This window comes from Sapajus apella, unplaced genomic scaffold, assembly GCF_009761245.1.
Source record: "Sapajus apella isolate SASKATOON/1434 unplaced genomic scaffold, GSC_monkey_1.0 scaffold76, whole genome shotgun sequence".
Lineage (NCBI taxonomy): Eukaryota > Metazoa > Chordata > Mammalia > Primates > Cebidae > Sapajus > Sapajus apella.
This window is the reverse complement of record NW_022437016.1, coordinates 8925927-8951717: the sequence shown is the minus strand read 5'-3', so window position 1 is coordinate 8951717 and position 25791 is coordinate 8925927. Positions and strand designations below refer to the sequence as shown.

Genomic DNA, 25791 nt, shown 5'->3' with positions numbered 1-25791 from the left:
AAACAAATTGTACTCAGTTCCAGGCAATGTGGTAGGTGCATTTACATATGTTTCAGCCTCAAAAGAACCATGTGAGGGTAGATACTATATCTCCATTTCACATATAGGGAAGGAAGAACATGGCTCAGGCCACAGCCAGTAAGTAACAGAGCTGGTACTCAAACCCAGGTGGATCTCCTGACTTTGCAGTGTAAAGTTGATCAGTGAGGTGTTGCTTCCTCTTGGAAGACTTTCCAGAACCCCTTCTGTCTTCCCTTTGTGAAACTCTATCAGAGCACTGACCCATTGCTGCTGACAATTACCTGCCAGTGTGTCTGCTTTCCTCTTTAGACTGTGAGCTCCGCAGATTCTGAAATGTGGGCCTTACTCCCCTATGTACCCAGCAGAGGGCCAGGCATATACTGGTGGGTCTTAATAAGCATGGGAGAATGGCCGGGGATGGTGGCTCACACCTGTAATCCCAGCACTTTGGGAGGCCAAGGTGGGTGGATCACGAGGTCAAGAGATGGAGACCATCCTGGCCAACATAGTGAAACTCCGTCTCTACTAAAAGTACAAAAAAATTAGCTGGATATGGTTGTGCACGCCTGTAGTCTCCAGCTGAGCCAGGAGAATTGCTTGGACCCAGGAGGCGGAGATTGCAGTGAGCCAAGATTGCGCCACTGTACTACACAGCCTGGGCGACAGTACATGACTCCTTCTCCAAAAAAAAAAAAAGCATGTGAGAATATGTGGGTAGATGCCATTGATACAACATCTGAGAAATGATCTAGAAATGAATGTGGTGTTTGGACTGGAAACATCTCAATTTTAAATTCTGTAGAAATGTTAAAGCTAAATGTGATTATCTCAGGAAGGTGAGGTATGCTTTTCCCTTAGGGAGGAACCAGATATAACCTTGCTGCTAAGGTTGTGGTTTGAGAATCGTAGACCAGCACACATGAGTGGTTTCTGTTGTGCTTAAAAGTGGGAATGATTATTGGCTGAATACGACAGAGAAGATATGTCTTATAGAAGGCAGTACAGTTAGGAGCTAGGTCTTCCTTCCTTCTCATCTTGTATTAGGAGGGAGAGGGGAAGGAATGAGAAGTATAGGAATGGAAGAGCTCATGTGAAAGTTTTTTCTCTTTGGTGAGTTTGGGGTGAAGAGTATCTTCTGAAGAATGGGACAAACCGGTTAGCGACAGAAGAGGAAAAATGTTTGGAGCAGACTGGAGGGGCTGGGCAACAGGAGCCCTGTTGCACTACAGATTAGAGGATTCTTGAACAATTTGAAGGGCTCACGTATGCTTGAAAAATTAGGTGTTCAGATGATTGTAATCAGCCTGGTTTTATGACGTTTTTCCATAGCAATTGAAGTAGGAACAAGAAGAGTACATGGTACAGTTTACTTGTGTTGAGGAGATGGGCAAGGGGCAAGGAATCTTGTTTGTAAATATTCCTTGGTCTACTTTGAATATTCACTTGCTCTATACTCATTATTTATTCCAGACTCCAGCAGGACATTGGCAGGAATCGTTTTTTAAAAACTGGGTCATTTTCCAAACCCAAGTGCTGCCTGCTAAATTTAGATTCCCACCTTCCAGCTAGAGTTGGTTGACTGTTACTCTATAGCTCTAGTGGTATTTAATGGCCTTAATAGAACCTATAGAGATGGTTATGTCTGTCAAGGGAAGCTATGATTTATTGAATGTCTCACATGTGCCAGGAATAATTAGGGGTTAAACAGTCAATACATAGTCACCATCTTTGCTTCCATGCTTCCATGGAGTTGACACCAATGGAGAAGACAGAAAAGCCTGTATTAGAAACAATCATGAGTTTGAATGTAGAGAAAGCCCAGGAGGTCTTCATATTCTGGGAATAAAATGCATCTGTTTAAATGGGGACCAAAAGTTCATATTAAAAATGAGGAAAAGGTTAGGATTTTATCTAGAAAAAGTGAACCTGGAATTTGGAAAATAAATTTACCTCGACAAAATCTGTCTTTTAATTCCAACAGTGTGTTAATTCTTGTTTTTATTTTATTTTATTTATTTATTTATTTTTGAGATGCTCTTGTTACCCAGGCTGGAGTGCAATGGCGTGATCTCAGCTCACCACAACCTCCGCATCCTGGGTTCAGGCAATTCTCCTGCCTCAGCCTCCTGAGTAGCTGGGATTACAGGCACGCGCCACCATGCCCAGCTAATTTTTTTTGTATTTTTAGTAGAGATGGGGTTTCACCATGTTGACCAGGATGGTCTCGATCTCCTCATCTTGTGATCCACCTGCCTCGGCCTCCCAAAGTGCTGGGATTACAGGCGTGAGCCACCACGCCCGGCCAACAGTGTGTTAATTCTTAGAAAGAATAATACGTCAAGTATTGTGGGAGAGAGGAGGTTATAATTTTTCTGACTTAATAACACTTCATGGTTGACTTTCACAGCATAATCATAAAAGGAGTCATTTTTTCCAAAAGTATTTGAGGGCTTCAGTTTCCCAAAGGTCTCTTTTATCCTTTGATATTGAAATCATTTTCTTTTGATGTGACTGTTGTGTTACTATCCTTGTTTTTCTTGATTTTTCTCTTCATGACTTGTTAAGTGGTCTAATACAGCCAGGTCTTCATTTGTCGATGACTTTGCCTCAACTCTGAGTGGGTATCCAGCGTGTGCAACATGGGCTTCATAAAATCCAGCATCCTTTGCAAGAGTTGTAGTTTTACTTTGTGGCTAGTTTGCATTTTATTATAGATATTTGGCTGAGATAAAGAGCCAGGAGCAGGGATAGATGCTGGGTGAAACTGGAAGGGTAAAGATGGGACATATTGTCTGGAAACTGAAAGGGTGGAGAAGGGATGTGTTATTTGAAGCAGTCACATTGTTGGTGAGTATTTTCCTCTCATAACAGCTTCTGTTTTCTTGTCCATTCTGGTTGACTGCACAGCATGAGGAATTCTTGTAGAGTTCCGGAGGAGCCTCTGACCCAGACACCAGGAATCAAAGAGAGCTTCCCAAAGCTGAGATCAGCAAGGGGGTCAGGCAGGGAGGGACAGGAAGAGTGTTCTGGATTGGTGGCTCTCATGTCCATGAGTACATTAGCAGGTGGTGTATATCTTCATAGAGGAAGAAACAGTGTTTGGAAGACTGCTCTCCTGAGGTGTCACATCTAGAAAGGAACAGACCTGAGATTCAAACTTGGGGTTACCAGATTCAAGCCTGTGTTCTCCCCAGCATATGCCATGCTGCTCTGCTTTTTAATATTGGGTGAGGGGATTGATTTTGTTTTTGTAATAGGAAAGCTTTAAATACTGAGTGCCTAACAGGTTTAACCAAGGAATCCTTTGCCATTGGATACATGTTGGCAAAATCTGCTGACAGAAAGGGATGCCTCTCTTCAAGTATTCAAGATGGAATGTCAGGAGCTCCTCAGACAGTAGAAAGTCACCGAAAACAAACGAAAGACCCAATGTCATGTTACTTTTCTTAAACTCATCAGTCCCAACATGCACAGAAGTGGCCCTGCCACAGTCTTCCCCAGGGAGGCAGTACTTTACTGTATCACCTTTTTTAATGGTGCCTGAGTATCACATCCTAAAACTTTATTGTAAATTACTTTATTCTTATTTCTCTTTTGTTGGAGAGCCAGAGCATTATTTTGGTTTTGTGAATGGCTAGATTACATTAAGATTTTGCTTTTAGGATAGCAAAGCAGACACTAGTTCTGATAAGGCTGAAATCCACTGGGCTCTACTGAGGTCAAGATGAAGGGAAAGAATTACTTCCCACCTGGTTCTAAAGCCGTCACTCATGCACTTTCTTCTGCTGTCATGCAGATTTTGTCAGTGGGAGCCCCTCCTCACTGGCTTTCCTGTCCTATTGATATGTCTTGTTCATGTACTGAGCACTGCTTTTTTTTTTCCCCCCACCCCTCGTAATCCAACAGGGCCATTTCCCAGCCCTAGCCCTGGAATCAAACATTTTTTTCAAGGAACCCAGGGTCCTTTTACTGGAGAATAGTATTTAGAAACCAATATCTGGGCACTTAGTGTGCTCATTATAATTGGGCTACCCCTGCTTCCAGGTCTTCTCAGTGGCTAAAACTAGAGAATATATGTATGTACATAGATTTGTATTTCTGTTTATTTTATCTGTCTCTATTTTCCTACCTGTCTATTGAACACCATGATTTCCCACAGTTACATAGAGTTCCAGTTTGACACCACAGGGTTCATTCTCATTCTTTCCCAAACCAGATTTGTAACTCTCTTCTCTGATAGTAAGATACCTGGTTCCCGTTATATATTTACCTGCTTGGTCAGTCTTGATCTGTTCCCCATTTGTAGCCAGTGGCCCTCTGCTGCAGCCCCCTTCCCACACAGCGCCACCCTCCTCACCCTGTTTGGACTGTGGCACCTTAGGCAGAGCTGCTGCCGCCCGTTCCTATCATGGACAGCATTCTCAACTACATGGACTCTGCCTTGCTGCCCCCATGCCCTTCGTGGAAGCCCTTCCACCCCTCAGGCTCTGACATCCAACACTGAACTGCCTTCTAGATGTTCTTTGTAGTCTTCTGGGTTCTAATACCATTGCTGGTCAGCCTCTCCACTCCACATGGATGCTGTCATTACCCCATGTCAGGCTCAACCCCTCCTTGCCCCACTAAGTCATGAAACTTCAAGCAGTCCTCCCCCATGGAGACTCCCTTCTCATCTTGCTCAGATGCTGGCTTTCCCTTACCAGGACCCTCACCCTGCTTGGTCCCCAGCACACCACGCCTGATCACCCCTCAGTGGGACACCCTTCTCCTCCCACTTGGACTCTAACACCTTGTACCACGTTGTCCCTCCAGGAGGACAGCCTCCTCTCCTCACCTGAGTCTGTTGTCCTGCTGTGGACCACCGTTCTCCCAGGTGGCTGCTGCCTTCCTACACTTGGTGAGCTTTTCCCACCATCCCTGCCCCTTGCTCTCTCCCACACTGATTTTGCCTGGTCCCATCTCATGACTTTGAACTGAAGTAGTAGAAAGAGAAGTCAGAGAGCTCTTAAAATTTTTAATGGTTTTCCGTTTTAATACTTATGGCAAAATGGAATCCCTTTATATTCACGCTGAACTTACATAGGCCAGTCATCCATGTGTACACAAACTCACCAGTTGGAGTGATTATTATCCCAAGTGGAGTGAGATTAAAAAAGGGAGTCCATGCCCTTAGTTCAGTTCAAGAGCCAGCAGCTCACCAGCTAACAGATTTAGACGTAGGATGCTCTCATTCAACCTGACCCCACAACTCAGGCTAACTACTTTTTGTTTACACAGACCATGTCCACCATATTTTGAGGGTAATTGAAGGGCTTTTTCAGGTTGATTTTGACTATGGGCTGTTGCTACCATAAGTGCTGTCTTTAGAATCTCCCTTTGCCCTCCTTACAAGGACCTGTGGGGTCCTAGGTCAGGAAGGCAGTAGGTGGAGAACACTTCTCAAGTTTAAAACTTCTTATAACCTCACATGAAATACAAGCCTCTCTATTTGACTCTCTTGCCTGGGAGTGAGGGCAGAGCCTGGGACAGAGTTACCTGGGCCAGAGTGAGTGAGAAGGGAGAGAAGCCTGGATCTAGGCAGGTGTCTGGGGAGCAGGCTGTTCCCTTTTCGCTTTTCTCTGTCTTCTGATTGGGTCATGACGGTGCTCCATGATCACCTTCTACAGTCCAAAAGCCTAAACTAAATAAAGCACTTGGGAAAGACTTCTAGCCCCTTCCAACCAAACTGTTATGTTTTCCAACCACTCTGTTATGTGTGTGTCTTTCCAATGAAGACCATAGCCTTCTTGAGCGCAGGACCTTTTGTGCCACAGCCTTGGATGGAGCCCGCCGCAGTCTCCACTGTGATACTCCACAGTGGAGACTCAAGCCATTACACAAAAGCAGCAAGCAGAGGCGGACCAGAGATGTTCGCACCCTTTTAGAGTCCAGGGCGGAGCAGCAGGCTAGAGTGTTTGTTTCCTGTCATTGGTCTGGGAAGGATTGTTTATTCAAGGATGACAGACACACGCAGACTGGAGTGCAGGGTCCCTGCAGCCTCACCTGCAGCCTGGCAGACTGCACAAGCTGTTGTGGCGGCTCTAATGAAGCAGGACAGGAAACGCCTCTGGATAGAGCTCTGCTGTGAACCCTGGCCTCCCAACAGGGGAAAACAGGGGCCCTTTGAAGAAGAAGACAGCTGGGTTTTGGTTTCAAAACCTTAACACTGCCATCACTAGATACTCATCTGTCAGTGCACAGGGGACAACATGTGGGGAACAGTTGTGTCCAGTCAGGCCAAAGGGAGAAAGAAATGGCTGATTTCCAGGGTAACTGCAAAATTTCTTGTGGCCAGTGGTTCTGCTTAGCATAGCCAAATGAATTGATTTGTGAGACTGAGGCTGTGTGTGAGAATCAGGGTGCTGTCTGTAGTGGGCTAAGAGCTCCTTCCCAGGTCCCCTCAATCCTCACAGCAGGTGACGTGGAGGCTGGAGCCTCTGTGTCCAAGCCATGTTGGTCAGTTGAACCTAGCCATCCAAAACTGCTTTGATGGATACTGTAGTCCTAAACTGTCAGAGCATCTAGCCTGCCCCATATCACTTAACCTAATATTTCTAAAACAATTCCATTTTTCTCTTGTTGACTTGAAGTCATAGTTTTCTTGTAAGAATGTATTTCCCCTTTTTGCCTTCCCCCCAACCTCCTCTTGACTTTCAGTGGCTAGCATTAACTAGTGGTATTTTGCTTTCAGGAAAAAAAAATATTGTAATCCTTGGTCGAATTTGTTTACTAAGAGTCATCTAATCTGTGCAAGAGTTTTCTTCTGAAGGGATTTCTTGTTCCTACTATAATGGCTTTTAACTCGGCCGAGGTTTATTTAACAGAATAGGAAGGGAGAAACTTATCTCCTCCCTAATCCCTCTTGAATGTTTACATTACTCTGCCAAAGTAAATGCTGTGCAAAGTGGCAGCAGTCATTTGCTGTGTAATAGTCAATATGCAGCTGCCAGGGCTGATTGAAACACATTAACGTAAGTGATAATACTGTCATAGAAGTGAAAAGTTAAGTTGCTTATCAGTATATTTTGATAAGCTACTTAAATTTTACAGTAGCATGTGCTGGCTTTAGACAGACGTTAATGACAGAGGACTGTGCACTTTATCTGTTCTCTTTGTTTCCTCTCACTTCATTTATTACCCTCGGTGGCGCAGCCGGTAATCTGTACAGGGTGCTGATTCCCCTCTCCCTGGAAGGATATCACATCTGTGCGCTACCTTGTGTCCATCTCTGTCTGTAATGGACTCTGTTAGCACAGCGGGGTGGATGTGACTAGGCCAGCCAGTGCTTAGTACGACATTTTTCTTGCTTGCTGTTTGATGTCACTTTGGAAAATTTCTTTATAGAGAACAAAGCCATTGAAAGTAAGCGGCAAAACTTCTTGGGGGTATGGATACTTTTCAACAATCCCATAGGATGCATGTGCCCTTGCCGTCAGTCTTTGTCTGGTTTTATCTGCCCAGTAAACGCTGAGCACTGATGGTGTGCCAGGTGCTGTTCTTGGCACTGGAAAGACAAAGTAAAGAAAGATAGGCTCTTTCCTCTCTGTTGGCATGTGGTCTGTTGAGAAAACAGACATGCCATTGAGGACTGCGTTGTGTGGGGAATGTTACAACTGCAGCATTCTCATGACCAGGGCAGCACAGAAAAGAGAGAATTAGGGCACATGAAGTGAGGATGGGGAGGGGGTGGGGGACCGTTAGGAGGATGAGTAGAAATCAACTAGACTAGACCACAAAGGTTGGGGATAAAAGGGCCCAGCGTATGTAAGCCCAGGCAGGCTCGAAGATGCCAGCACGTTCCCGGCATGAAAGGAGTGAGGGGAGCATGTGTTTGGGGAAGTAGAGAGAGGACAGCCACAGCAGTGGGCAAGGGTCCTGGCAGTGTAGAGCCCCGAGATTTCATCCTAACCAAGGTGGACTTCCAGGAGCATCATTGCAGGGATTAAGTACAATGTGCAATGGAGATTTGCATTTTAGAAAAACCATTCTAAAAGTAATGACCAGCTGGCTCACACCTATAATCTCAGCACTTTGAGAGTCTGAGGTGGGCAGATCACTTGAGGTCAGGAGTTTGAGACCAGTCTAACCAACCAACATGGTGAAGCCCCGTCTCTACTTAAAATACAAAAATTAGCCAGGCATGGTTGTGCACACCTGTAGTCCCAGCTACTCAGGAGGCTGAGGCAGGAGAATCACTTGAACCCGGGAGGCAGAGGTTGCAGTGAGCTGAGATCGCACCACTGCACTCCAGCCTGGTGACAGAGCAAGCCTCTGACTACAAAAATTATCCAGCTATGGTGGCGCATGCCTGTAGTCCCAATTACTTGGGAGGCTGAGGTAGGAGAATTACTTGAACCCAGGAGATGGAGATTGCTGTGAGCTGAGATCATACCACTGCACTCCAGGCTGGCAACAGAGCAAGACTCAGACTCTACAAAAATTAGTCAGGCATAGTGGTGCACGCCTGTAGTCCCAGCTACTCGGGAGACTAAGACAGGAGAATCACTTGAACCTGGGAGGTGGAGGTTGCGGTGAGCTAAGATTTTGCCACTGCACTCCATCCTGGGTGACAGAGCGAGACTCCATCTCAAGGAAAAAAAAAAAGCCACACAGAGTGGATTGCAGGACTGAGGTCAGCAGCCAGGCTGCTCTCAGAGTGAAGGGAGCAATGGTCAAGACCTGGTGGAAGACAGTGGGGATGGAGAAGTGGAACTCATGCTGAAGTGGATAGAGAGATGGTGTGTGGTGGGTAGAATGTCTGTTGGAGTAACATGGATGGCTTTGGGCTCATGGGGCTTTTGGGACAACCCTTTGCAGATGCCTGCAGTGGGAATGCTGTGTGTGTGTGTGTCTGTGTCTGTTCCTGTCCCTGTCCCATCACAAGAACTTGAATAGAAGCTTTCCTGGGAAGGGTGGGTATGCTGGGAGAGGCCAGGGGGCTACTCAGAGATGGTGCCTGATTATGGAGTCTGCTTTGAATTTCTTCTCTGTGAACTGTTCTAGCTCAGAGGCATGGGAATAATTTATAATGGACATTCAATCCTCTGCCTTACACAGGCAGTTTTTTAAACTCTCAGAAATAATTAGCATTTCACCAGTCTGTGTTTCCAGCGGTCTGTGACAGGAAGACTCTTTAGGACGTAGAGCAAAACTGAAATGTATCAGTCTTGAATTAGATCCTGGTTAAAGTTTTTGACCTGCATACTAATATTTCATGTGTTTCCTCTTCTTCCTCCAGCTATCTCCCCTGGTTCGAGGTATTTTATAAGCTACTTAACATCCTGGCAGATTACACGACAAAAAGACAGGTATTTGCCTTTTTAAAATAATTCTTTTGAACAAATAAGCTTTAATTTTTATGATGAAAAAGTAAAACATGCCTTATATTTTACCAAAAAAGTAATGCAGTCCTAGTATAGTAAGTGTGGGAAATTCAGAAAATAATAGGAAGGAAAAAATCATCACTCATAATTTGCCCCTGTTCCCTTCCCTAAAATAAATATTGCTAGCATTTTGGGTTGTTTTCTTCCTTAAGTTTTTCTTTGCATTAAAGAAATGATAACTAGATCTTTAACATTCACAGAGTTAATGTTCACAATTTCTAATATTCCCAAGCAGCCTTGGAAGCTCATGACATGTATAAAATTATAATTTTGCTGAGGCACAAATTTCAGTTGCTCGTGTCATGCTGCAAATCTGGGGTTTGCAAGTAACACACTTAACTGGCAAGTGACCTACCCAGCTGTCCTGAGTTCCCATTTCAATAAAGCTTTGTGGTGCTTTTACAGTAACTTTTGTAAGGGTCTGAAAATTATGTTAAAAATACATCTGTACTTTGCTGTACTTTTGGAAGACGCAGTAAGGTAAGGCATCTTCCATGGATGTCAAGGCCAGTTGGAGCTTTATGTAGATTTTTGTAGCCCTCATTTTTAGATATCATTATAATGAGTGTGCCTCCCATACTATTAAAAATGTTATAAATATTTTTCATGGCTGTGTAATATTTTATCATGTACCTTGATTTACTGAAGCATTTTTTTATTACTGGGAATTGTTAATTGTTTGGGATTTTTCTACTGTTATAAGAAGTATAACCATTCGCATCTTTGAGGGGAAAGCATTTTCTTCATTTTGGATTGTTTCCTTAAAAGGAGAATCCCAGATGGGCCATTGTAAGGTCAGTGGACATATACATTTTTAAAACATTTGCCAAACTGCTTTCCAGAAGAATTCTGCTGTTTTCTTAAAGGATACCCTTTACCAGCAATGTGAGAAAGTGCCTCGGCCACAATACTCTCATCAGTATCATTTGTTGAATTCATTGTTTATTTGACAAGTAAAAAAGTCTCATTGTTTTAATTGCATTTCTTTGATTATTAATGAGTTGAATATTTGTCTATATATCTAATGTCTTATATTTTCCTTTTTGTAAATGGCCTAATATTTTAAAAGTGATCCATTATTATTAAACGTTAAGGGAAATTTTTCCTTAATATTTTTTTGTTGAGTGTTCTGAGGAATTTGAGTGTTAGTTCTTAGAAATGGTCCATGAAAAGGGTACCAGTTCATTCACAGTGGGGTCCAGGGGAGGGAAAGCGGTTTTCTGTTTTCATCTCCTTAAGATTCATTTAATGTAAGCTCTAGGAAGTCCTGCATTGGAGAAACCTGTGTCACCTGTGCTTCCATCTCCTTTTGCCCCAAACTCCTTTCATTCCATGATAAATATCAGCATTCTGAGATAGCAGTGTTTCCTGGAACACACTTTTGGAAATGCTGTTTCGGAAGAAAGGTGGGAAATTGTGTTTATAATGACTAAATCATTTTTTTTTTTTTAGAGGCAGATTTACTTACTGGCAAATGTATTCCAGAGGTCACAGTAAATGGAAGGAATAACTAATAGAAACAGTTCCCTTGATCACTACACTCACTGTGAAAAGAAGCTTAGATGTCAGGGGATTCTGTCATAAAAGAAGTGATTTACTCTTTGATGAATGAGTTAGGAGGTCACCTTGGGTCTGTTCATCGATTTCTGATTCACAGTTACCTTTAGTCAAACATTCAGGTTTTCACTCAAATTTGAAAGGTGTCTTTAATAAATAGAATTGTATAATATGTAGGCTCTTCACAGGTTTGAATTGGAGATTTACTCACATTTTTTTCCCTCCATATGCTCCAGTCCAAAAAAAAAAGAGAAAGTCAGCAAAACAAAGAATTTAGTACACTTTTTAAAACAAGTGATTCAGGAAAGTTTATAAAAGTGTAGATACAATCTGCGCATATGGGAGACTGGATCATTACCCTGTAAAATTGGTGAACCTTTCTCCTGGGCCATTGCTCCAGCAGGACTCTGCCTCTTGGGATGTCAGAGACTGAGATCAGTAACATGTTTTAGTTGGAGTCTATGTCTCTTGAACCCAGGACTCTTTCTTTTTCCCACTTTTGTTAAAAGAATTATGACACATATGATAGGAAATCTGCCTACAATTTTGTTTGCAAGGTGTTAGTCACTAGATTAGAACAGAAAGAGTTTTTATTTAAAGAAACAGAACCTACCATCTGCCCCAGGGCCAAAACCTTCTCCCATACAAAAGTCACTGGGAGGTTGGGAAGCAAGATAGGCTTCGAGCGTGTGTGTGTGTGTGTGTGTGTGTGTGTGTGTGCGTGCGTGCGTGTGTGTGTGTGTGTATCTCTGTCTCTGTGGTGTGGGAGACCAAGGTGTGGTTAACTGCAGTATCTGCTTGGATCATGGACCCATCATGCTTATCAGACCTTGAATGGGCACCCTTGTGGAAGGGATGGCAGGGCAAGGAGGGCATCTGAGCCAGGGAGCAGCCTGGCTCAGGGTGTTGGAGCCTAAGGGAGAGAAGGATGTTTATGTGGGAGCCTGGTGGTAGAGGCTCAGCATGGGATGTCAGAACTCAAATAGGATATAGAAGAATCCATGTGAGAAGGGAGGCAGCAGCAGTGACCCAGTGCTGGTGTGTTGGATCCTGAGGTAAGGAAGGCATTTGTGTGAGGGGGTGGATGGTAGAGGCCCAGCCCTGGATGTCAGTGTCAAGGAGGGCACAGAGGGCATCTGGATGGTGAAGGAGGCAAGGATGGCAATAGAAGAGTGTTTCCATACAAATAAGCAATTATATAAAGAAAATACAGGCAAGGTTTTTCACTTTCATAGAATGAAGTCACAGATACATAAAGGGAGAAAACTAGAATAATTCCTATGTTGGATTGGAATAGGAGCCATCAGTGTGAACCCATGTCTTTGAATATGGGAAGATGGATATAGAAATAAATAAGAGATGTGATGTGCCTCTTGTGGTTCCATGTGTGTGTGATGCATTCCCTGGCTCCATTGACTGAAAGGACCTGGAATGTGCAACAGTAGGGAGCAGTGAGTACACATGGTGCCCAGATGTTGGTTTCTAAAAACCATTCCCTACTAATAGAAACCAGGATTCACTGAAGAAATCACCTGATTCTGGGGCTGAGGCAGAGAAAGTATAAGATAAATCTGAAATATCTTTTGTGCCAAAAAGTAAGGAATTGCTAAAAACGTGATGGGAACATGTCAGAAGGACACAGAAGCAGTAAGAGGGCTCCCACTAGTCATATCTGGAACAATTTGAGCATCAGAACAAATTAGGATAGTAAAGGATTATAGCACACTGAATAAAACAGGAAACTATGGACCCATGGTAATATAAATAAGTAGATGGATACATTGAAAGTTTGACGAATGGGATATTTACTTAAAGTGTCAATCCATGAAATGGTTATTTATTACAAAGAGAAAGAGTAGTGTTACTGTAGAGATATCAAATGAGTTAAATGATGAAAGCAAACATCATCAGTGAAGGGACAAATTGAAATCAGACATTAGACAAAACATTAGGCAATTGAAAGTTTTTCTACAAAATGGGTGGTCTCATTGTCAAGGTCATACAAATCTAGGAAAGACTGAGGAGCTGTTCCAGATTCAGGATGAGTAGAGAGTTATCACTACTAACACTGCAACAGGTGATCCTGAACTGGATTGTTTGCTGTCAAGGATATTATTGGCACAGTTGGCAAAACATGACAGGATCTGAGGATGAGATGATAATTCTGCATCAATGTTAATTTCCTTATTATTATGATTCTCTTAGTTTGTTTTCTGCTGCTGTAACAGAATACCACAGAATAGGTAATTTATAAAGAAAACAGATCTAGTTGGCTCACAGTTCTGGAGGCTGGGAAGTCCAAGAGCCTGGTGCTGGCATCTGGTGAGGACCTTCTTGCTGGGTCATAACATGCAGCACTCGAGACAAGAGACACAAGTTGGGGGTCAAACTTTTATCAGAAGCCCACATTAATCCATGGCATAATCGTCTTAAAGGTTCTGCCTCTTAATACTGTTACAATGACAAATCGTCAACACATGAACTTTTGGGGGAAACATTCAAACCACAAGAATGATTAATTGTGATAATTTAGGAGAAAGTTTGTATCTATGGATGATGGGACATAATCTTGACAACTCATTCTCAAATAGTTCAGGAAATAACTGTTCAGTAAGTTTGAGATTGTTTCAGAGCAAAACTGAACACATGCAAACACATACCCTCAAGTTCATCTCTCTGAGAAGCTTGTTTGATTTGTCAGAGCTCAGATTGAAACAAGCTTGTAGTCTGGGTGCATCTTCTTTTTCCTTTCCTTAAATTCACTACTTAAATAGACAGCTATAGTGAAGCAAGGAGGGCTCTGAAGCCTGCATTTCACCCCTTAGCTGTGCAACTTTCTAACAGGCTAATTTGAGACAAGTTGCTTCACCTTTTGGAGCCTCAGTTTTCACATCTGTGAAGTGGGTATTTGGGAGGGTCAAACAGAGGATGAGTGGATACAGATATACAATTAGCAGTATTATATTAGTACAGAGAATTCCACAGGGTGGGAGAAATGGCATTTGGATAATTCTGTGAGCAGTGCTCTTGTTCTTTTGAGCATTTTAGAGGTGAATTCATTTTCAATCAAATAATTTGTATTGCTTTGTATGTCATTATGTTGCTCAATTTCATGAGTTAAAATGCATAGCTACCGTCCTATATTGCATGCTGTTGTACTTAGTTCATTTCTTTCTTTCCATAATTGGAGGCTGCCATGTGTACCCAGTGAACATTCAATGAAATTAATTGAGGGTAATGATGATGAAGACAAGATCTACACTGTCATCGTTATTTCTCCCAGCCACCCCCACCCTGTAAGCTAGGATTGTTTGCATTTAAAAGTTGTTGCTATGGAGTTGAGGGGATAGATTTGCTGAGAGCTTATGGTATATGATCCATAAAAGGCGGTCATGGTAGGTGTCTCATTGAGTAGAAAATGTCAAACTTGGTGTAGGAGGATCTATTTGGCTCTTATGTTTGAGGCATATGCAGTGTCTTTTGTCAAACCCTACATGAATATCAAACTTATTTCTGTGCTGAGGCCAGCATCTCCCCAACCCCCTTAGTTGTGTGTGCCCAGACCTCCCTGCAGGTATCTTACTAAGGGCTCAGCCTTGCTTTTGTTACTTAGGCCTTTTATTTCTTTCAGGAAAATCAGTGGAATGAGCTCCTTGAAACTCTGCACAAACTTCCCATCCCTGACCCAGGAGTGTCTGTTCATCTCAGCGTGGTAAGTGGGGCAGAGTATTAACCATTACTGAGAACTTATTTCATTATTGACAGTAAGAGGAGCTAGCTGAAGAGTATTGTATTTTGTCATCTGTACCTCCCCTCTCCCATCCCCAAATACTCTGACACCTCTGGGCTCAAGGTAGGCTAGGGAGTTGAATTTCCTCCTTTCTCTGAGATTCTATAAGAAGTAGACAGGTCTTAAATGTCTTCAGGCTCCTCTGTGGCCATCATCCCTGGCATCACTAGCATCTCCTGATCACAGATGCTGGGGTGAAATAGGACAGCTGGCCCCGCCTGCTTTCTGAGTTCCTGTCCCGGCCTCCCTGCATCACCCTCGTTCCCCAGCACTGCGGTGCATGTCCCTTTGCTGAAGGTCCCATCCTGCACCCTCAGCTTTCAACATTTCCTGTCCCCTGTGTGCCAGGGTAACAGATATTCATCCTTCAGAACTCAACTCTGATTTTATTTCCAGAGAAATCCTCCCTTGATACCTCGGAGGTTTAGCTAAGATCACCTCCTTTGCCCCAAGCATCTTACATGCTTTGCGGTACTTAGTTACACCCTATTGGAATGATCCCTTTCCCTGTCCCCCTCACTGGACTGTGTGTCCCTTGAGGACAGAGAGGGAGAGTGTTTAGTGTTGTTCCTGGCCTTCAGTAATAGTTTCTTTGAATGCCTGTAAGTATGTACTGCTACCGCATTTTCTGCAGCATGCTCTGAACTACCAATTGGAAGATTTCCATCCTGGTCATTGTCTTGTCAATGACTTGAGTGACCTTAATCAAGACCTTTAACCTTGTTGGCTTCAGTTTCCTCATCGCTCAGATAAGGCATCAGAAGAGGTATAGGAGATCTTTTTCATATTTTGGTTCCAGGAATTCTCTAATTCCCCAGGTCAAACCTTGAAGCCCCTGTCACTACCTTCATCAGAACTCTCAGACAGACGTACTTTGACCAGGTATTGATTATTATCCAGGGGTTATTTCCCTTAAGTCATGGGGCCTGAAAGTTTTAAGAGTTTTGTCTTTCATCTTCATTAGAACCAGGTACAGTGTTGGTATTCAGTGGTGGAAAGGTATCTCCCCTCCTAAAGAAAATTAATTCCTTATAGGTTTTGGTTACAAGAGGAAAAGATACTTGCCCTTCCAAAGTCATGTGATTAATAAGAGAGAAGACTTGAGTTTTCAAAGCCAGGGCTAACTTCAAGCCTGTGTTCTTTCCACTGTGCCATACGTGTTGAAGGAGAAGAAGAGAAGGAAGGAAGGAACCAAAAAAAAAAAAATGAATTTACAAAGATTTTTGCTCATTTTAGTAGAACATAGGAAGGAAAGAAACCTTGCTACAAAAATTCTTATACGGCAGGGGAGACCGTCTGGAAAAGATGAACAAATGAGCTCTAAAGCTGCCCTAGTCCTTGCTGTATAGCTAAGCAACCCTGCCTTTGTCTCTGCAGCTTGATCTCACCACTTCAGTCTGTAATAACATCCGACAGGTAGCTGTGGAGTAGCCCAGCTGGGTCACCAGCTGCTGGGGAGGAAGGTCCACTCCTTCCCTCGAATGGCTGCTCAGGCATAGTGCATGCCAGGCCTCAAGGACAAGCCATCTCAGGGGCAGCAGGAACTGCTGGGGTGGCGCAGCTGTTTCATGCCAGTGGTTTCTAGGAATGTTTCTGACCTCTCCTGGTCCCCAGCATTTCATGGGCAGTGGAGCAAGACAGAATCTCAAAGGACAGCCTGGGGACTACTTGGTTGTAGAATTGTGTTGGCTCACTATTTACTATCCATTGCATCTGTAAAGGCAGATATTTTTTTCTTTCCTTTTCACTGGGGATTCCTCTCTCCATATTGCATTTCTGATTTTGAAGGACTACTCTTATCTAGGTAATACATCCTGAAATGCTGATAAAATGGTAATCCTGAACTTTTTGTCTCTAGTCGCTCTCTGCAGGAGAATATTTCTATGTATCTGATATGAGTAATTGATAAAAATAGTAATATGAACTAGCGGTTCAGAGCAATAATAATTTTATATTAAAATACCATTTATTGAACAGTAGACACTTCATATATATCACATTTATTCTTCAACAGTTTTGAAGTAGATAATATGATTCCCATTTACAGATTCAAAAACTGAGGTTCTGTGCTATTAAGTGAATTTGCTAAGGTACATAGCTATTAAGTGGCTGGTTCTTTGGTCTGAGCTCTTTCCTTCTCACTATGCCAAACTATTACTTGGTGACTCTGTCACCACATGGCCTGTTACTGAACCAAACTTCTAGCCCTTTGGTATAGAAGTTGGTGTCTCATTGAGTCATATTTGAACCTTGTATTTTACTTTTCCTGTTTTAATCTTCATTGTTGAATTAGTCATTTACTAATTTCCATGCTACACCATCTCTTCTGTAATACTTCATAGGTAGTATTTTGACATACACACAGATTTTGGAATAATCCATCAAAGAAGGCTTTTTTTTTAAGTTATCTTTTTTATAGTTTTTATTTTTTACTTTTTTATTATTTCCACTCAAGTCCCTTTAGCTGTCATTTGCACTTAAAAAGGACAGATATAACAGTCTGTTACAGTGGAAAGAGCATGGCTCTAGTTACACAGATTCGGTTTTGGTCCTTTTTCTGCTACCTACTAGCTGTGTGATCTTTGACTACTTGACCTCTGTGAGCATTAATTTACCCATTTGTAATTTGGAGATAATATCTGTCTCAAAAGGTATTATGGTAATAGAGCTAACATTTAGAGTATGAGACATAATGCCTTTCATGTACCAGGTATTCTATTCAACAAATATCTGTTAAATATTAGACAAGTACCTTATACTATTATTGTTGTCATCTTCATTACAATTGTCCCCAGGGCCTCTCATTTCAGAAAGCCTATACAAGTCATTCTTCTAGAGACCCACTTATTTTGCAGTCACCCAAGAATGGAGGTTGCGGTGGACAACTTCCTGAAATGTCACTTGGGGGTCCAGGTTTGAACTTAGGCCATGGCTAAGCTGACCTTCTCTGCATGTGACCTTTCCTGGCCTTTGCACAATCCCATCTTTAATTGGCCGGCACCAGGCTCTTTCCATTCCTGCTTGCCATTGTCCTGAGTCTTAAATAGGAGCAAAGGAGGTGTCATCAGTTCAGCCTGTTGTTATTTAACTCAGGGATGCATGCTTGTTGCATATGGAGATGACTCATTGGAAGTTCTTTGAAGAGGTAGATTTTTCAACTCCACTCAGTCTCCAGTCAGGAGGTTTATGATGGAGTGGGCTTCGGGGGCAGAATTTCTCCACTTTTGGTCATCTGCAATGGTCTCAGCTTCAGTGCTCCAGCAACTGGAACGCGTCTTAACATCACTTAGGCCTTTGGGGCAGATTTTGGCCACGTTTTGTAGATGAATATAATCTCAGATGCTGAAACGAGATGGTTGTTTGGTAAAAATCATCACTGAGTGAATCTGGTGATATTTTGTCCCTAGAATATGCTTGCATCATTGAACAATCAATTATGAAACCAACAGCTTTCATGTGTTTAGAAACCTGGAAAATTCATATAGCAATTTAGCCTTTTAACCTCTTTGAATGATCTATCTATCTATCTATCTATCTATCTATTTATCGCGGAGTTTCATTCTTGTTGCCCAGGCTGGAGTGCAGCGGCTTGATCTCAGTTCACTGCAATCTCCGCCTCCCAGGTTCAAGTGATTCTCCTGACTCAGCTTCTCGAGGAGCTGGATTACAGGTGCCTGTCACCATGCCTCGCTAATTTGTATTTTTAGTGTAGGTGAGGTTTCACCATGTTAGCCAGGCTGGTCTTTAACTCCTGACCTCATGTGATCCGCCTGCCTTGGCCTCCCAAAGTGCTGAGATAACAGGTGTGAGCCACTACTCCTGGCCTGAGCTCTTCATTTCTATCTCCCAAGGAAGTTCTCTCATAGAAAAGAACTCCATCTACCAAAGTGATGATTTAATACATCTGGTTCAATATGAAAATACCCAAAGAAAATATTACATGGTTGTTTCTTATGAGTGAAGCCATTTCCTTATCTGAGTAAGGAAATATCTTCCAATCATTTACCTGAATTCTGAGTAATGTGGTTGTTGTACATTTTGGCAGAAATAAATCACTTTTGCTTTTCTCTTCTAGCATTCTTATTTTACTGTGCCTGATACCAGAGAACTTCCCAGCATACCTGAGAATGTGAGTACTTGGGAAGAAAAAATTAAATTTTTACTCTCTGTTTTCTGCTTATTTATTTTAATAAATTAAGGATGTGATTTAAGGTATAATTATAAAAATTATGATTTTTAAAACGAACACATTGTAAAAACAAAAATATAAGAACTGAAATGCATTATAAAAACAAAAACAGAATATTTGCAAAGTGTAGAAAGTATAAAGACAAGGAGGGATTGTTATTCCTCTTTCTCAAGAGTAATTATGTATTAACATGATATTTGATTCCCTCTTTTTAGAATGTATTTTTACATAGTTAAATCACCTCTTATAAAAACATCTTTTCCATTTTCATTCATATGTTAGTTTGGTCACTTATGTAATATTCCATTTGCTGTGTAGTTTATTTAGCCATTCTCTCACTGTAGAACATTTAGATGATTTTCATTTCTGCTATTATAAGTGAAATGTTTCTATATAAAGAATTTTCCAAATAGAGGTTTATTAGGGTAGATTTGCTCAAGCAGGATTACACTTCTACTTCTTATTCTTGTATATATACCTTTCAGAGAATAAAATAAAGTATTTATGGGTAAAGTTTGAAAGCCCCGTCCCTACCTCCAAAGGACTTAGGAGCAGTGAACTAGAGTGTGAGAGAGCAGAAGGTTGGTGTTCGCCTTCTGAACACGCTGAATGACATATCTAGTCTACTGCATGACATGTTTTCAAAATGTTTTACTGTGATTATAAATAGTACTATGTAGAATCAGATAAAGATGTCTACCGCTTAGACACTTGATTACTTTTTAAAAATTGCGACAAATACATAACATAAAATTCACCATCTTAATTATTTTTAAGTGTACAACTCGGTAATTTCAAATATATTCATATTTCATACATTCAGTGTCCAGAACTCTTTGTGTCTTAATGAAACTGAAGCTCTGTACTCATTAAACAATTCCCCATCCTCCTGTCTCCCCAACGCCTGGCAACCATCAGTCTGCTTTCTGTCTCTATGAATTTGACTACTCTCAATATAGTACTTCACATAATGAAATAATACAATATTTGTCCTTTGTGTCTGAGTTATGTCACTTAGCCTAATGCCTTCAAAGTTCATCTGCGTTGAACCATGTGTCAGAATAGCCTGCCTTTTTGAGGTCGAATGATATTCCATCATATGTATAGACCATATTTTGCCTATCTGTTCATCCATCAATAGATACTTAGATCAGTAGATACTGTTTTCACCGTTTGGCTATTATTGATAATACTGCTTTGAATGCTGGTGTACAAATACCTGTTTGAGTCTCTGCTTTTAAATCTTTTGGGTATATACTTGAATATTTGATTAGAAAAGTACTGGAATAAGTGGTATATCTTTTCATAACTACTGTAGATTCACAGAAAAGAAATTTTTCTAAGTGTTTTCTGTAGAACAGACAGATTACAAATGTCAGGTGATGAAATGTAGTGAATGAAGTTCGGCTGTAGTATTGTGATTAGGTAACAGTCTTGATATGTTGGGATTATCAAGCATATCCACATAGTATATTATCTGTATGATCACGCTATGGTAGAAAATGTTACATCCTTTTTGTTTGACATTAACTAAAAAAATTCAGACCAGAGTTTTCATTTCAACAAGAGTAGCTAATGTTTATTGAGAACTACTGCTTGTCAAATGATATATTTGGTGCTTTTCTCCATTTTCTCACTTACCTCTCTCAACAAGCTTACATGGTGGCTACCATAATTATTCTCATTTAACATAAGGAAACAGAAGCTCTGAAAATTTAAGTAACATATTCAAGATCCTACAGCAAATAAAATCAGAATTCAAATATTGGCCTTTCTGGATTCTTGAGACTGAGCTCTTACATACTTTGCTACACTTTGAGCCCATGATTTGTACCTTTGAGTTCTCAGAAAATTCAATTAAAATTATGAAAGAAAGGAGAAAACTATTTCCCTAATGTCAGAGGAAGCCACCATGAGCCAGAAAGTTTGGGAATTTACGTAACATGAAGGAGATGATTACTGATAGTTGCAGTCAGTTCAGCATAGACAGTGGAGAAATCCAAAGGGAAGTGAAAAATAGTGCAGGAACAGCAGAAGCAGAGGCATACTCTGGCTGTGAAGGAGACTACTGAAGGATTATTTTTAAATGGGACATTTATAATAATTGATCATGTACTAAATCACACCAAGAATTTCAAAGTAGAGAACTAAATTCTTACAGGTCACTGACTTTTATGGTAGTGAACTAAAACTATAATAATAAATTAATTAAAGGTTTAAAAATATTCATCTATTTGAAATAGCAATTGGATCAAAGTTGATAAAAATTAAAATGTTATTTAGAAATTAATGACAATGAGGACACTAAACAAGTACCTTAGAGATGTGGCTAAAACCATACTCAGGGGAAAGTTTATAGCTTTGAATGCCTTTATATAAATAAGAAATTTAGAAAACAATGAACTTGACTTTCAAGGAACTAAAAAAAAAAAAAAGGATAGTAATAAAAAATAACCAAAACTAGAAAAAGGAATTATAATTTAATTTATTAGGGAATATTGCTAAAGTAAAATTGAAAAATAGTAGTTAAAAAACTGAATTTATGAAAAGAATAAAATTTTAAACTTAATAAATTTAAAAATTGTGAAAACAGAAAATTTTCTGGAAAAATACAAATGATAGTTGGCCTGAGAAATAGGCAATGAGTATAGAATTATAACTTTTAAAAGATTAACAAAGCTCTATTGCAATCCCCATCCTTCTAAAAATATATCAGGTTTAGGTGGTTATATAGGTGTTACCGGAGAAGATAATTATTACTTAAACAGTATCAAATCATAGAAAAGGGATGTATGTATGTGTATCATATAATAGCAAAAGAAAAATCAAGCATAATCCCCTATCTCAGAAATCTGTTTCTGAGATTTTTCTTCAGTCCCTTTTATGACATGGTAGTTTTTCACACTGTGCTACTAGGAACTCCATTGTTGCTTTGGGAGCCTTGGAAGGCCTCACTGAGGCAGGTGGCTGACTGACCAGAGCACTGGATCCCTGCTCCTGTTTTATTCAGAGCAAATTAATTTCCACTCCTTAAATTGGGAGTTGAGTAATACTTTGTTTGAGATGAAAATGTTCTTTTGATTTTTTTTTGGTTAAGTTTAGAAACTTAACATTAAATGCATACAAAATATACATACTTTATATCTGTTTTTCCTGTAACAATATACTATGAACATTTACCCATGTTATTAAAAACTCTTTATATTTTGTTGTAAAAAATTAATACCGATACATAGAGAAAAAAATGAAAGGCCCCCCATTACCACCATCCCTGCCCAACCCCAATCCTACTATCCCTCCGGTGTTTGATGAAACCTTTCTCTATGAATTTAGTGTTATATGTGTGAGTACCTGTGTGTGTGTTGTAGATGTTTTTTAAACATAAATATGATGCTATTCATACTTGTTTGACAACTCATTTTTTTTGTTTAATGTATTCTAAAAAGTGTTCCTATCTACCTGCTTCATCCTTTTTAATGATATACTTATTTAGTGGTATTTTTATTCTTATGAAAGTAATGCATATTAATGGCTTAAAAAATCATGTAGTACCACATAGTTGTTGATGAAAATGAGCAATTTCCAAGTTGCCCAGCTACTTTCAGGTTTTTAGCAGCTGTGTTTCCCTTCGTATTTTTGAATAATCTATTCATGTTGTTGTATCTTAAGTTTTTGGTCTTTTACCACCTCTAACCATCCCCACTCTGAAATACACAAAATAACATTCTCCCAATCACATATTTTCCATCTCCCATTCTTCCTGTATCTTTAAAAAATTTTTATATTAAATCAGAAGTTAATGTTTACATTTTAATGAGCATGCTGACACAGATAGTAGATTACCTTTTCTTTCGTATACAACTTTTTGTCACATAAGTGTTCTTGTGTTTCACATCTTTCTCATTCTTGATTTTATTCCTTCATTTTGGTGAAACGTGTGCTGGTAATTTTCTTGAGAAAGTACTGTGTCAGAGGCAACATTTTTAGACCTAGCATGACTAAAAATAACTTTCTTCTTTTTTTGAGACAGTCTTGCTCTGTTGTCCAGCTTGGAGTACAGTGGCACCATCTCGGCTCACTGCACACTCCACCTCCTGGGCTCAAGTGATTCTCCTGCCTTAGCCTCCTGAATTGGCATGGCTACAGATACACAACACCACGGCAGGCTAATTTTTGTATTTTTTAGTAGAGATAGGGTTTTACCATGTTGGCCAGGCTGGTCTTGAACTCCTGACCTCAAGTGATTTGCCTGCCTCAGCTTCCCAAAGTGCTGGAATTACAAGCGTGAGTCACCAAACACAGCTTCTTTATTCTTCTTTTGATAGTTTGACTGGGTATAGAACTCTAGGTTGGAAATCACTCTCTCTTCAAAACTTTGAAGATGTTTCTCCACTAACTTCTAGCTTTCCTGTTGCAACTAAGAAGTCTCAGGCATTCTGATTCCTGTGATTTATTTATTGTAACCATCCTTTGATGGTCTTTCCTGGTATCCTGAAATTGCAGTGATGTACCTTGCTGTGGACCTGTTTTCATCTATTGTGCTGGGAACTTGGTGGTTCCATTTAATCTGGAAACTCATGTCCTTTATTGCTGAGAACTTTTCTCACATTATATCTTAGAAAAAATACTCTTCATTTTTCTTACTGTCTCTGGGGCCTCTATAACAGAATGTTAAATCTCCTGTATTGATCCTCTAATTTTCTTGTTTTTTTCTCTCCCATTTTCCATCTCTCTCTTTGAGTTTTCTCTCTACTTTCTTCTGTCATTATATTAACATTTTCACTCATCTGTGAGACTATTTATAGATTTTAAAAATTGTTCTTCTCCTTGTATTATTTTCTTACTCATCATTCCTATCTTCTGTTTGTTTTCTTCCATAACTTTCACTGTAGAGCCTTTCCTCAAATGGCTGCGCCATCACATTTAAGAGTGAGGCACTAAAAAGCTAACTGGATGCTCCGTCCTCATGAATAGGGCTTATTACCTGGTGGGCTTTTATTGTGGGGGATAGATCAGAGTTTGTGGAGCTTGGAACTAGTGTGGCTATTTTGAGGGACGGGGGGGCTCTCTAATATCAGTATCAGAATCTTTTCTTTTGAATTGGTCTGTTTTCTTTGCCTAGGGAGTGTATGCTTTATTACCAGTGTTCTGGAAGCTGAGTAGGTATGGTGAGTTATGACATGTCAACACCTAATATGTATACCTTCCTTTATTCCTCATTTTTAGTGTAAGGCTTTATTTCCTGTCCTTAGCTATACCTGGTATCCCCAGGCGTTTCTGGTTCAGTTCTTCTAGAAGGTAAACACATATTCCTCTGCAGAGGTGCAGGAAAGTCTGTTGACTAGCTCAATGAGCTGGGAGAGAAGATCCTTGGGATTGAATTACTCCTATTTTTATTTGCGCTCCCTCCCCTAGCCTTCAGAGATTCTAGGTGTCTCCAGTTCCTTTTCGGAATTCTTTTTGTGCTATGAGTTGGGCTGAATGTTCGATGCTGTGCCTGCCCACCTTATCCATAGCTTTCAGCTTTTCTTCTCAGCCTCAGTCACATGCTTGTCAGCTTGGGCCAGATTATTCTTTATTGAATGGGGCTGTTTTATACATCGTAGGATATTTAGCAAGCATCTCTGGGCTCTACTCACCATATGATGGTAGCACACTCCCTTCCAGCTGTGACAACCAAAAATGTCCACAGGCATTGCCAAATATCCCTTGGGAGACTAATGGCCCCAGGTTGAAAACCACTTCTTTAGTCACATCTGTTTTTCGGCTTTCAAAAATTTGATCTCTCTCTTCCATTACTATCTCTTCTCCTGTTTTTTGGCATTTGTGCCTTTTCAAATTCATTTACTGTGACTTTTTCTGGGAGGGTGGTATCAGGAGAGAGAAAAGATAAATATATGTTTAATCCACTGTATTTAACTGTTTTAACTACGCTTTCCCTACTAATAGACATTATATTTTCTATTATAAATAATGTTATAAAAAATGATTGCCTAGGTTAGGTACATTAAAAACAACTTTTTCTTTTAAGAATGAAAAATTTCTTAGGAACTTGATTTTAAAGTACCTAAAAATTCTGATCATTTGTAATTTTTCAAAACCACAATTGAGATTAGGAAGGTTTTTTTTTTTTTTTCCCAAGTCTTCTCATAGCCTTACCTCCAAAGCCTGTCTGCACTGTATGCTACTTCTCCTGCCCCAACTATTTTTAAAATTTACATTTCTTCTGCTGGTTTTGCCACTAATGAACCAATTTCATGCGTATGACCCATTGTCCCTAAACCCTCCTTTGCAAACCAGTAAAAGGCTAGCCTTGTTTGTTTCTAAGCAGAATGGTAATACCAATCTGCCAGACTCCTAACATACATGATTCCATTTAATCCTTAGAGCTACTCCGAGAGGGGTAGACGTGAGCCCCGTTTTAGACAGGGAGCCCAGAGCTCACAGAGCTGAGGTGAAAGGTCTGCTCCTAAGCACGATGTAGCGACACAGGTTTGTAAGGTTTTGTTCCTGTTGTACCCCACTGCCTCCCTGGAATTGATGTGTTCTATTCATGAGGACAAAAAGGAAAAGAAACAGTTTTTTTTTTTTTTTTTTTTTTTTTTTTAAATATAGCAAATTACAAAATGAAGCAGGAAAGCCTTTCCTCTAAGGAGAATCTGAACTTTTGTAGGACCAATTTGTGTGGTTTTTGACGTAGAATCACTATTGAGCTTTAGCCATGTTGAAATTTGCATATTAATCTCTTGATAATTTTTCAAGGATTAATTTAAAATTACTAAATTGCTGCATTGCAAATTGAAACAAGCAAT

The 25791-nt window shown here is 40.5% G+C and overlaps 1 protein-coding gene and 1 long non-coding RNA gene across 9 annotated transcripts in view; both read left to right on the top strand.

Annotated features, from left to right (window-relative positions):
• DENND1A (DENN domain containing 1A) overlaps positions 1–25791 on the top strand; it is a 545539-nt gene that overhangs the window by 245522 nt on the left and 274226 nt on the right. For all 8 annotated transcript variants that reach the window (XM_032251630.1, XM_032251634.1, XM_032251629.1 and 5 more), the window contains 3 exons: positions 9299–9368; positions 14632–14712; positions 18866–18919. In XM_032251630.1, coding sequence (XP_032107521.1) covers positions 9299–9368; positions 14632–14712; positions 18866–18919 — 205 coding nt within the window. The remainder of the gene's footprint in view (positions 1–9298; positions 9369–14631; positions 14713–18865; positions 18920–25791) is intronic.
• LOC116532462 lies at positions 9411–14301 on the top strand. The gene is made up of 2 exons (XR_004260875.1): positions 9411–11775; positions 11919–14301. It is a non-coding gene; the product is annotated as an uncharacterized LOC116532462 (long non-coding RNA).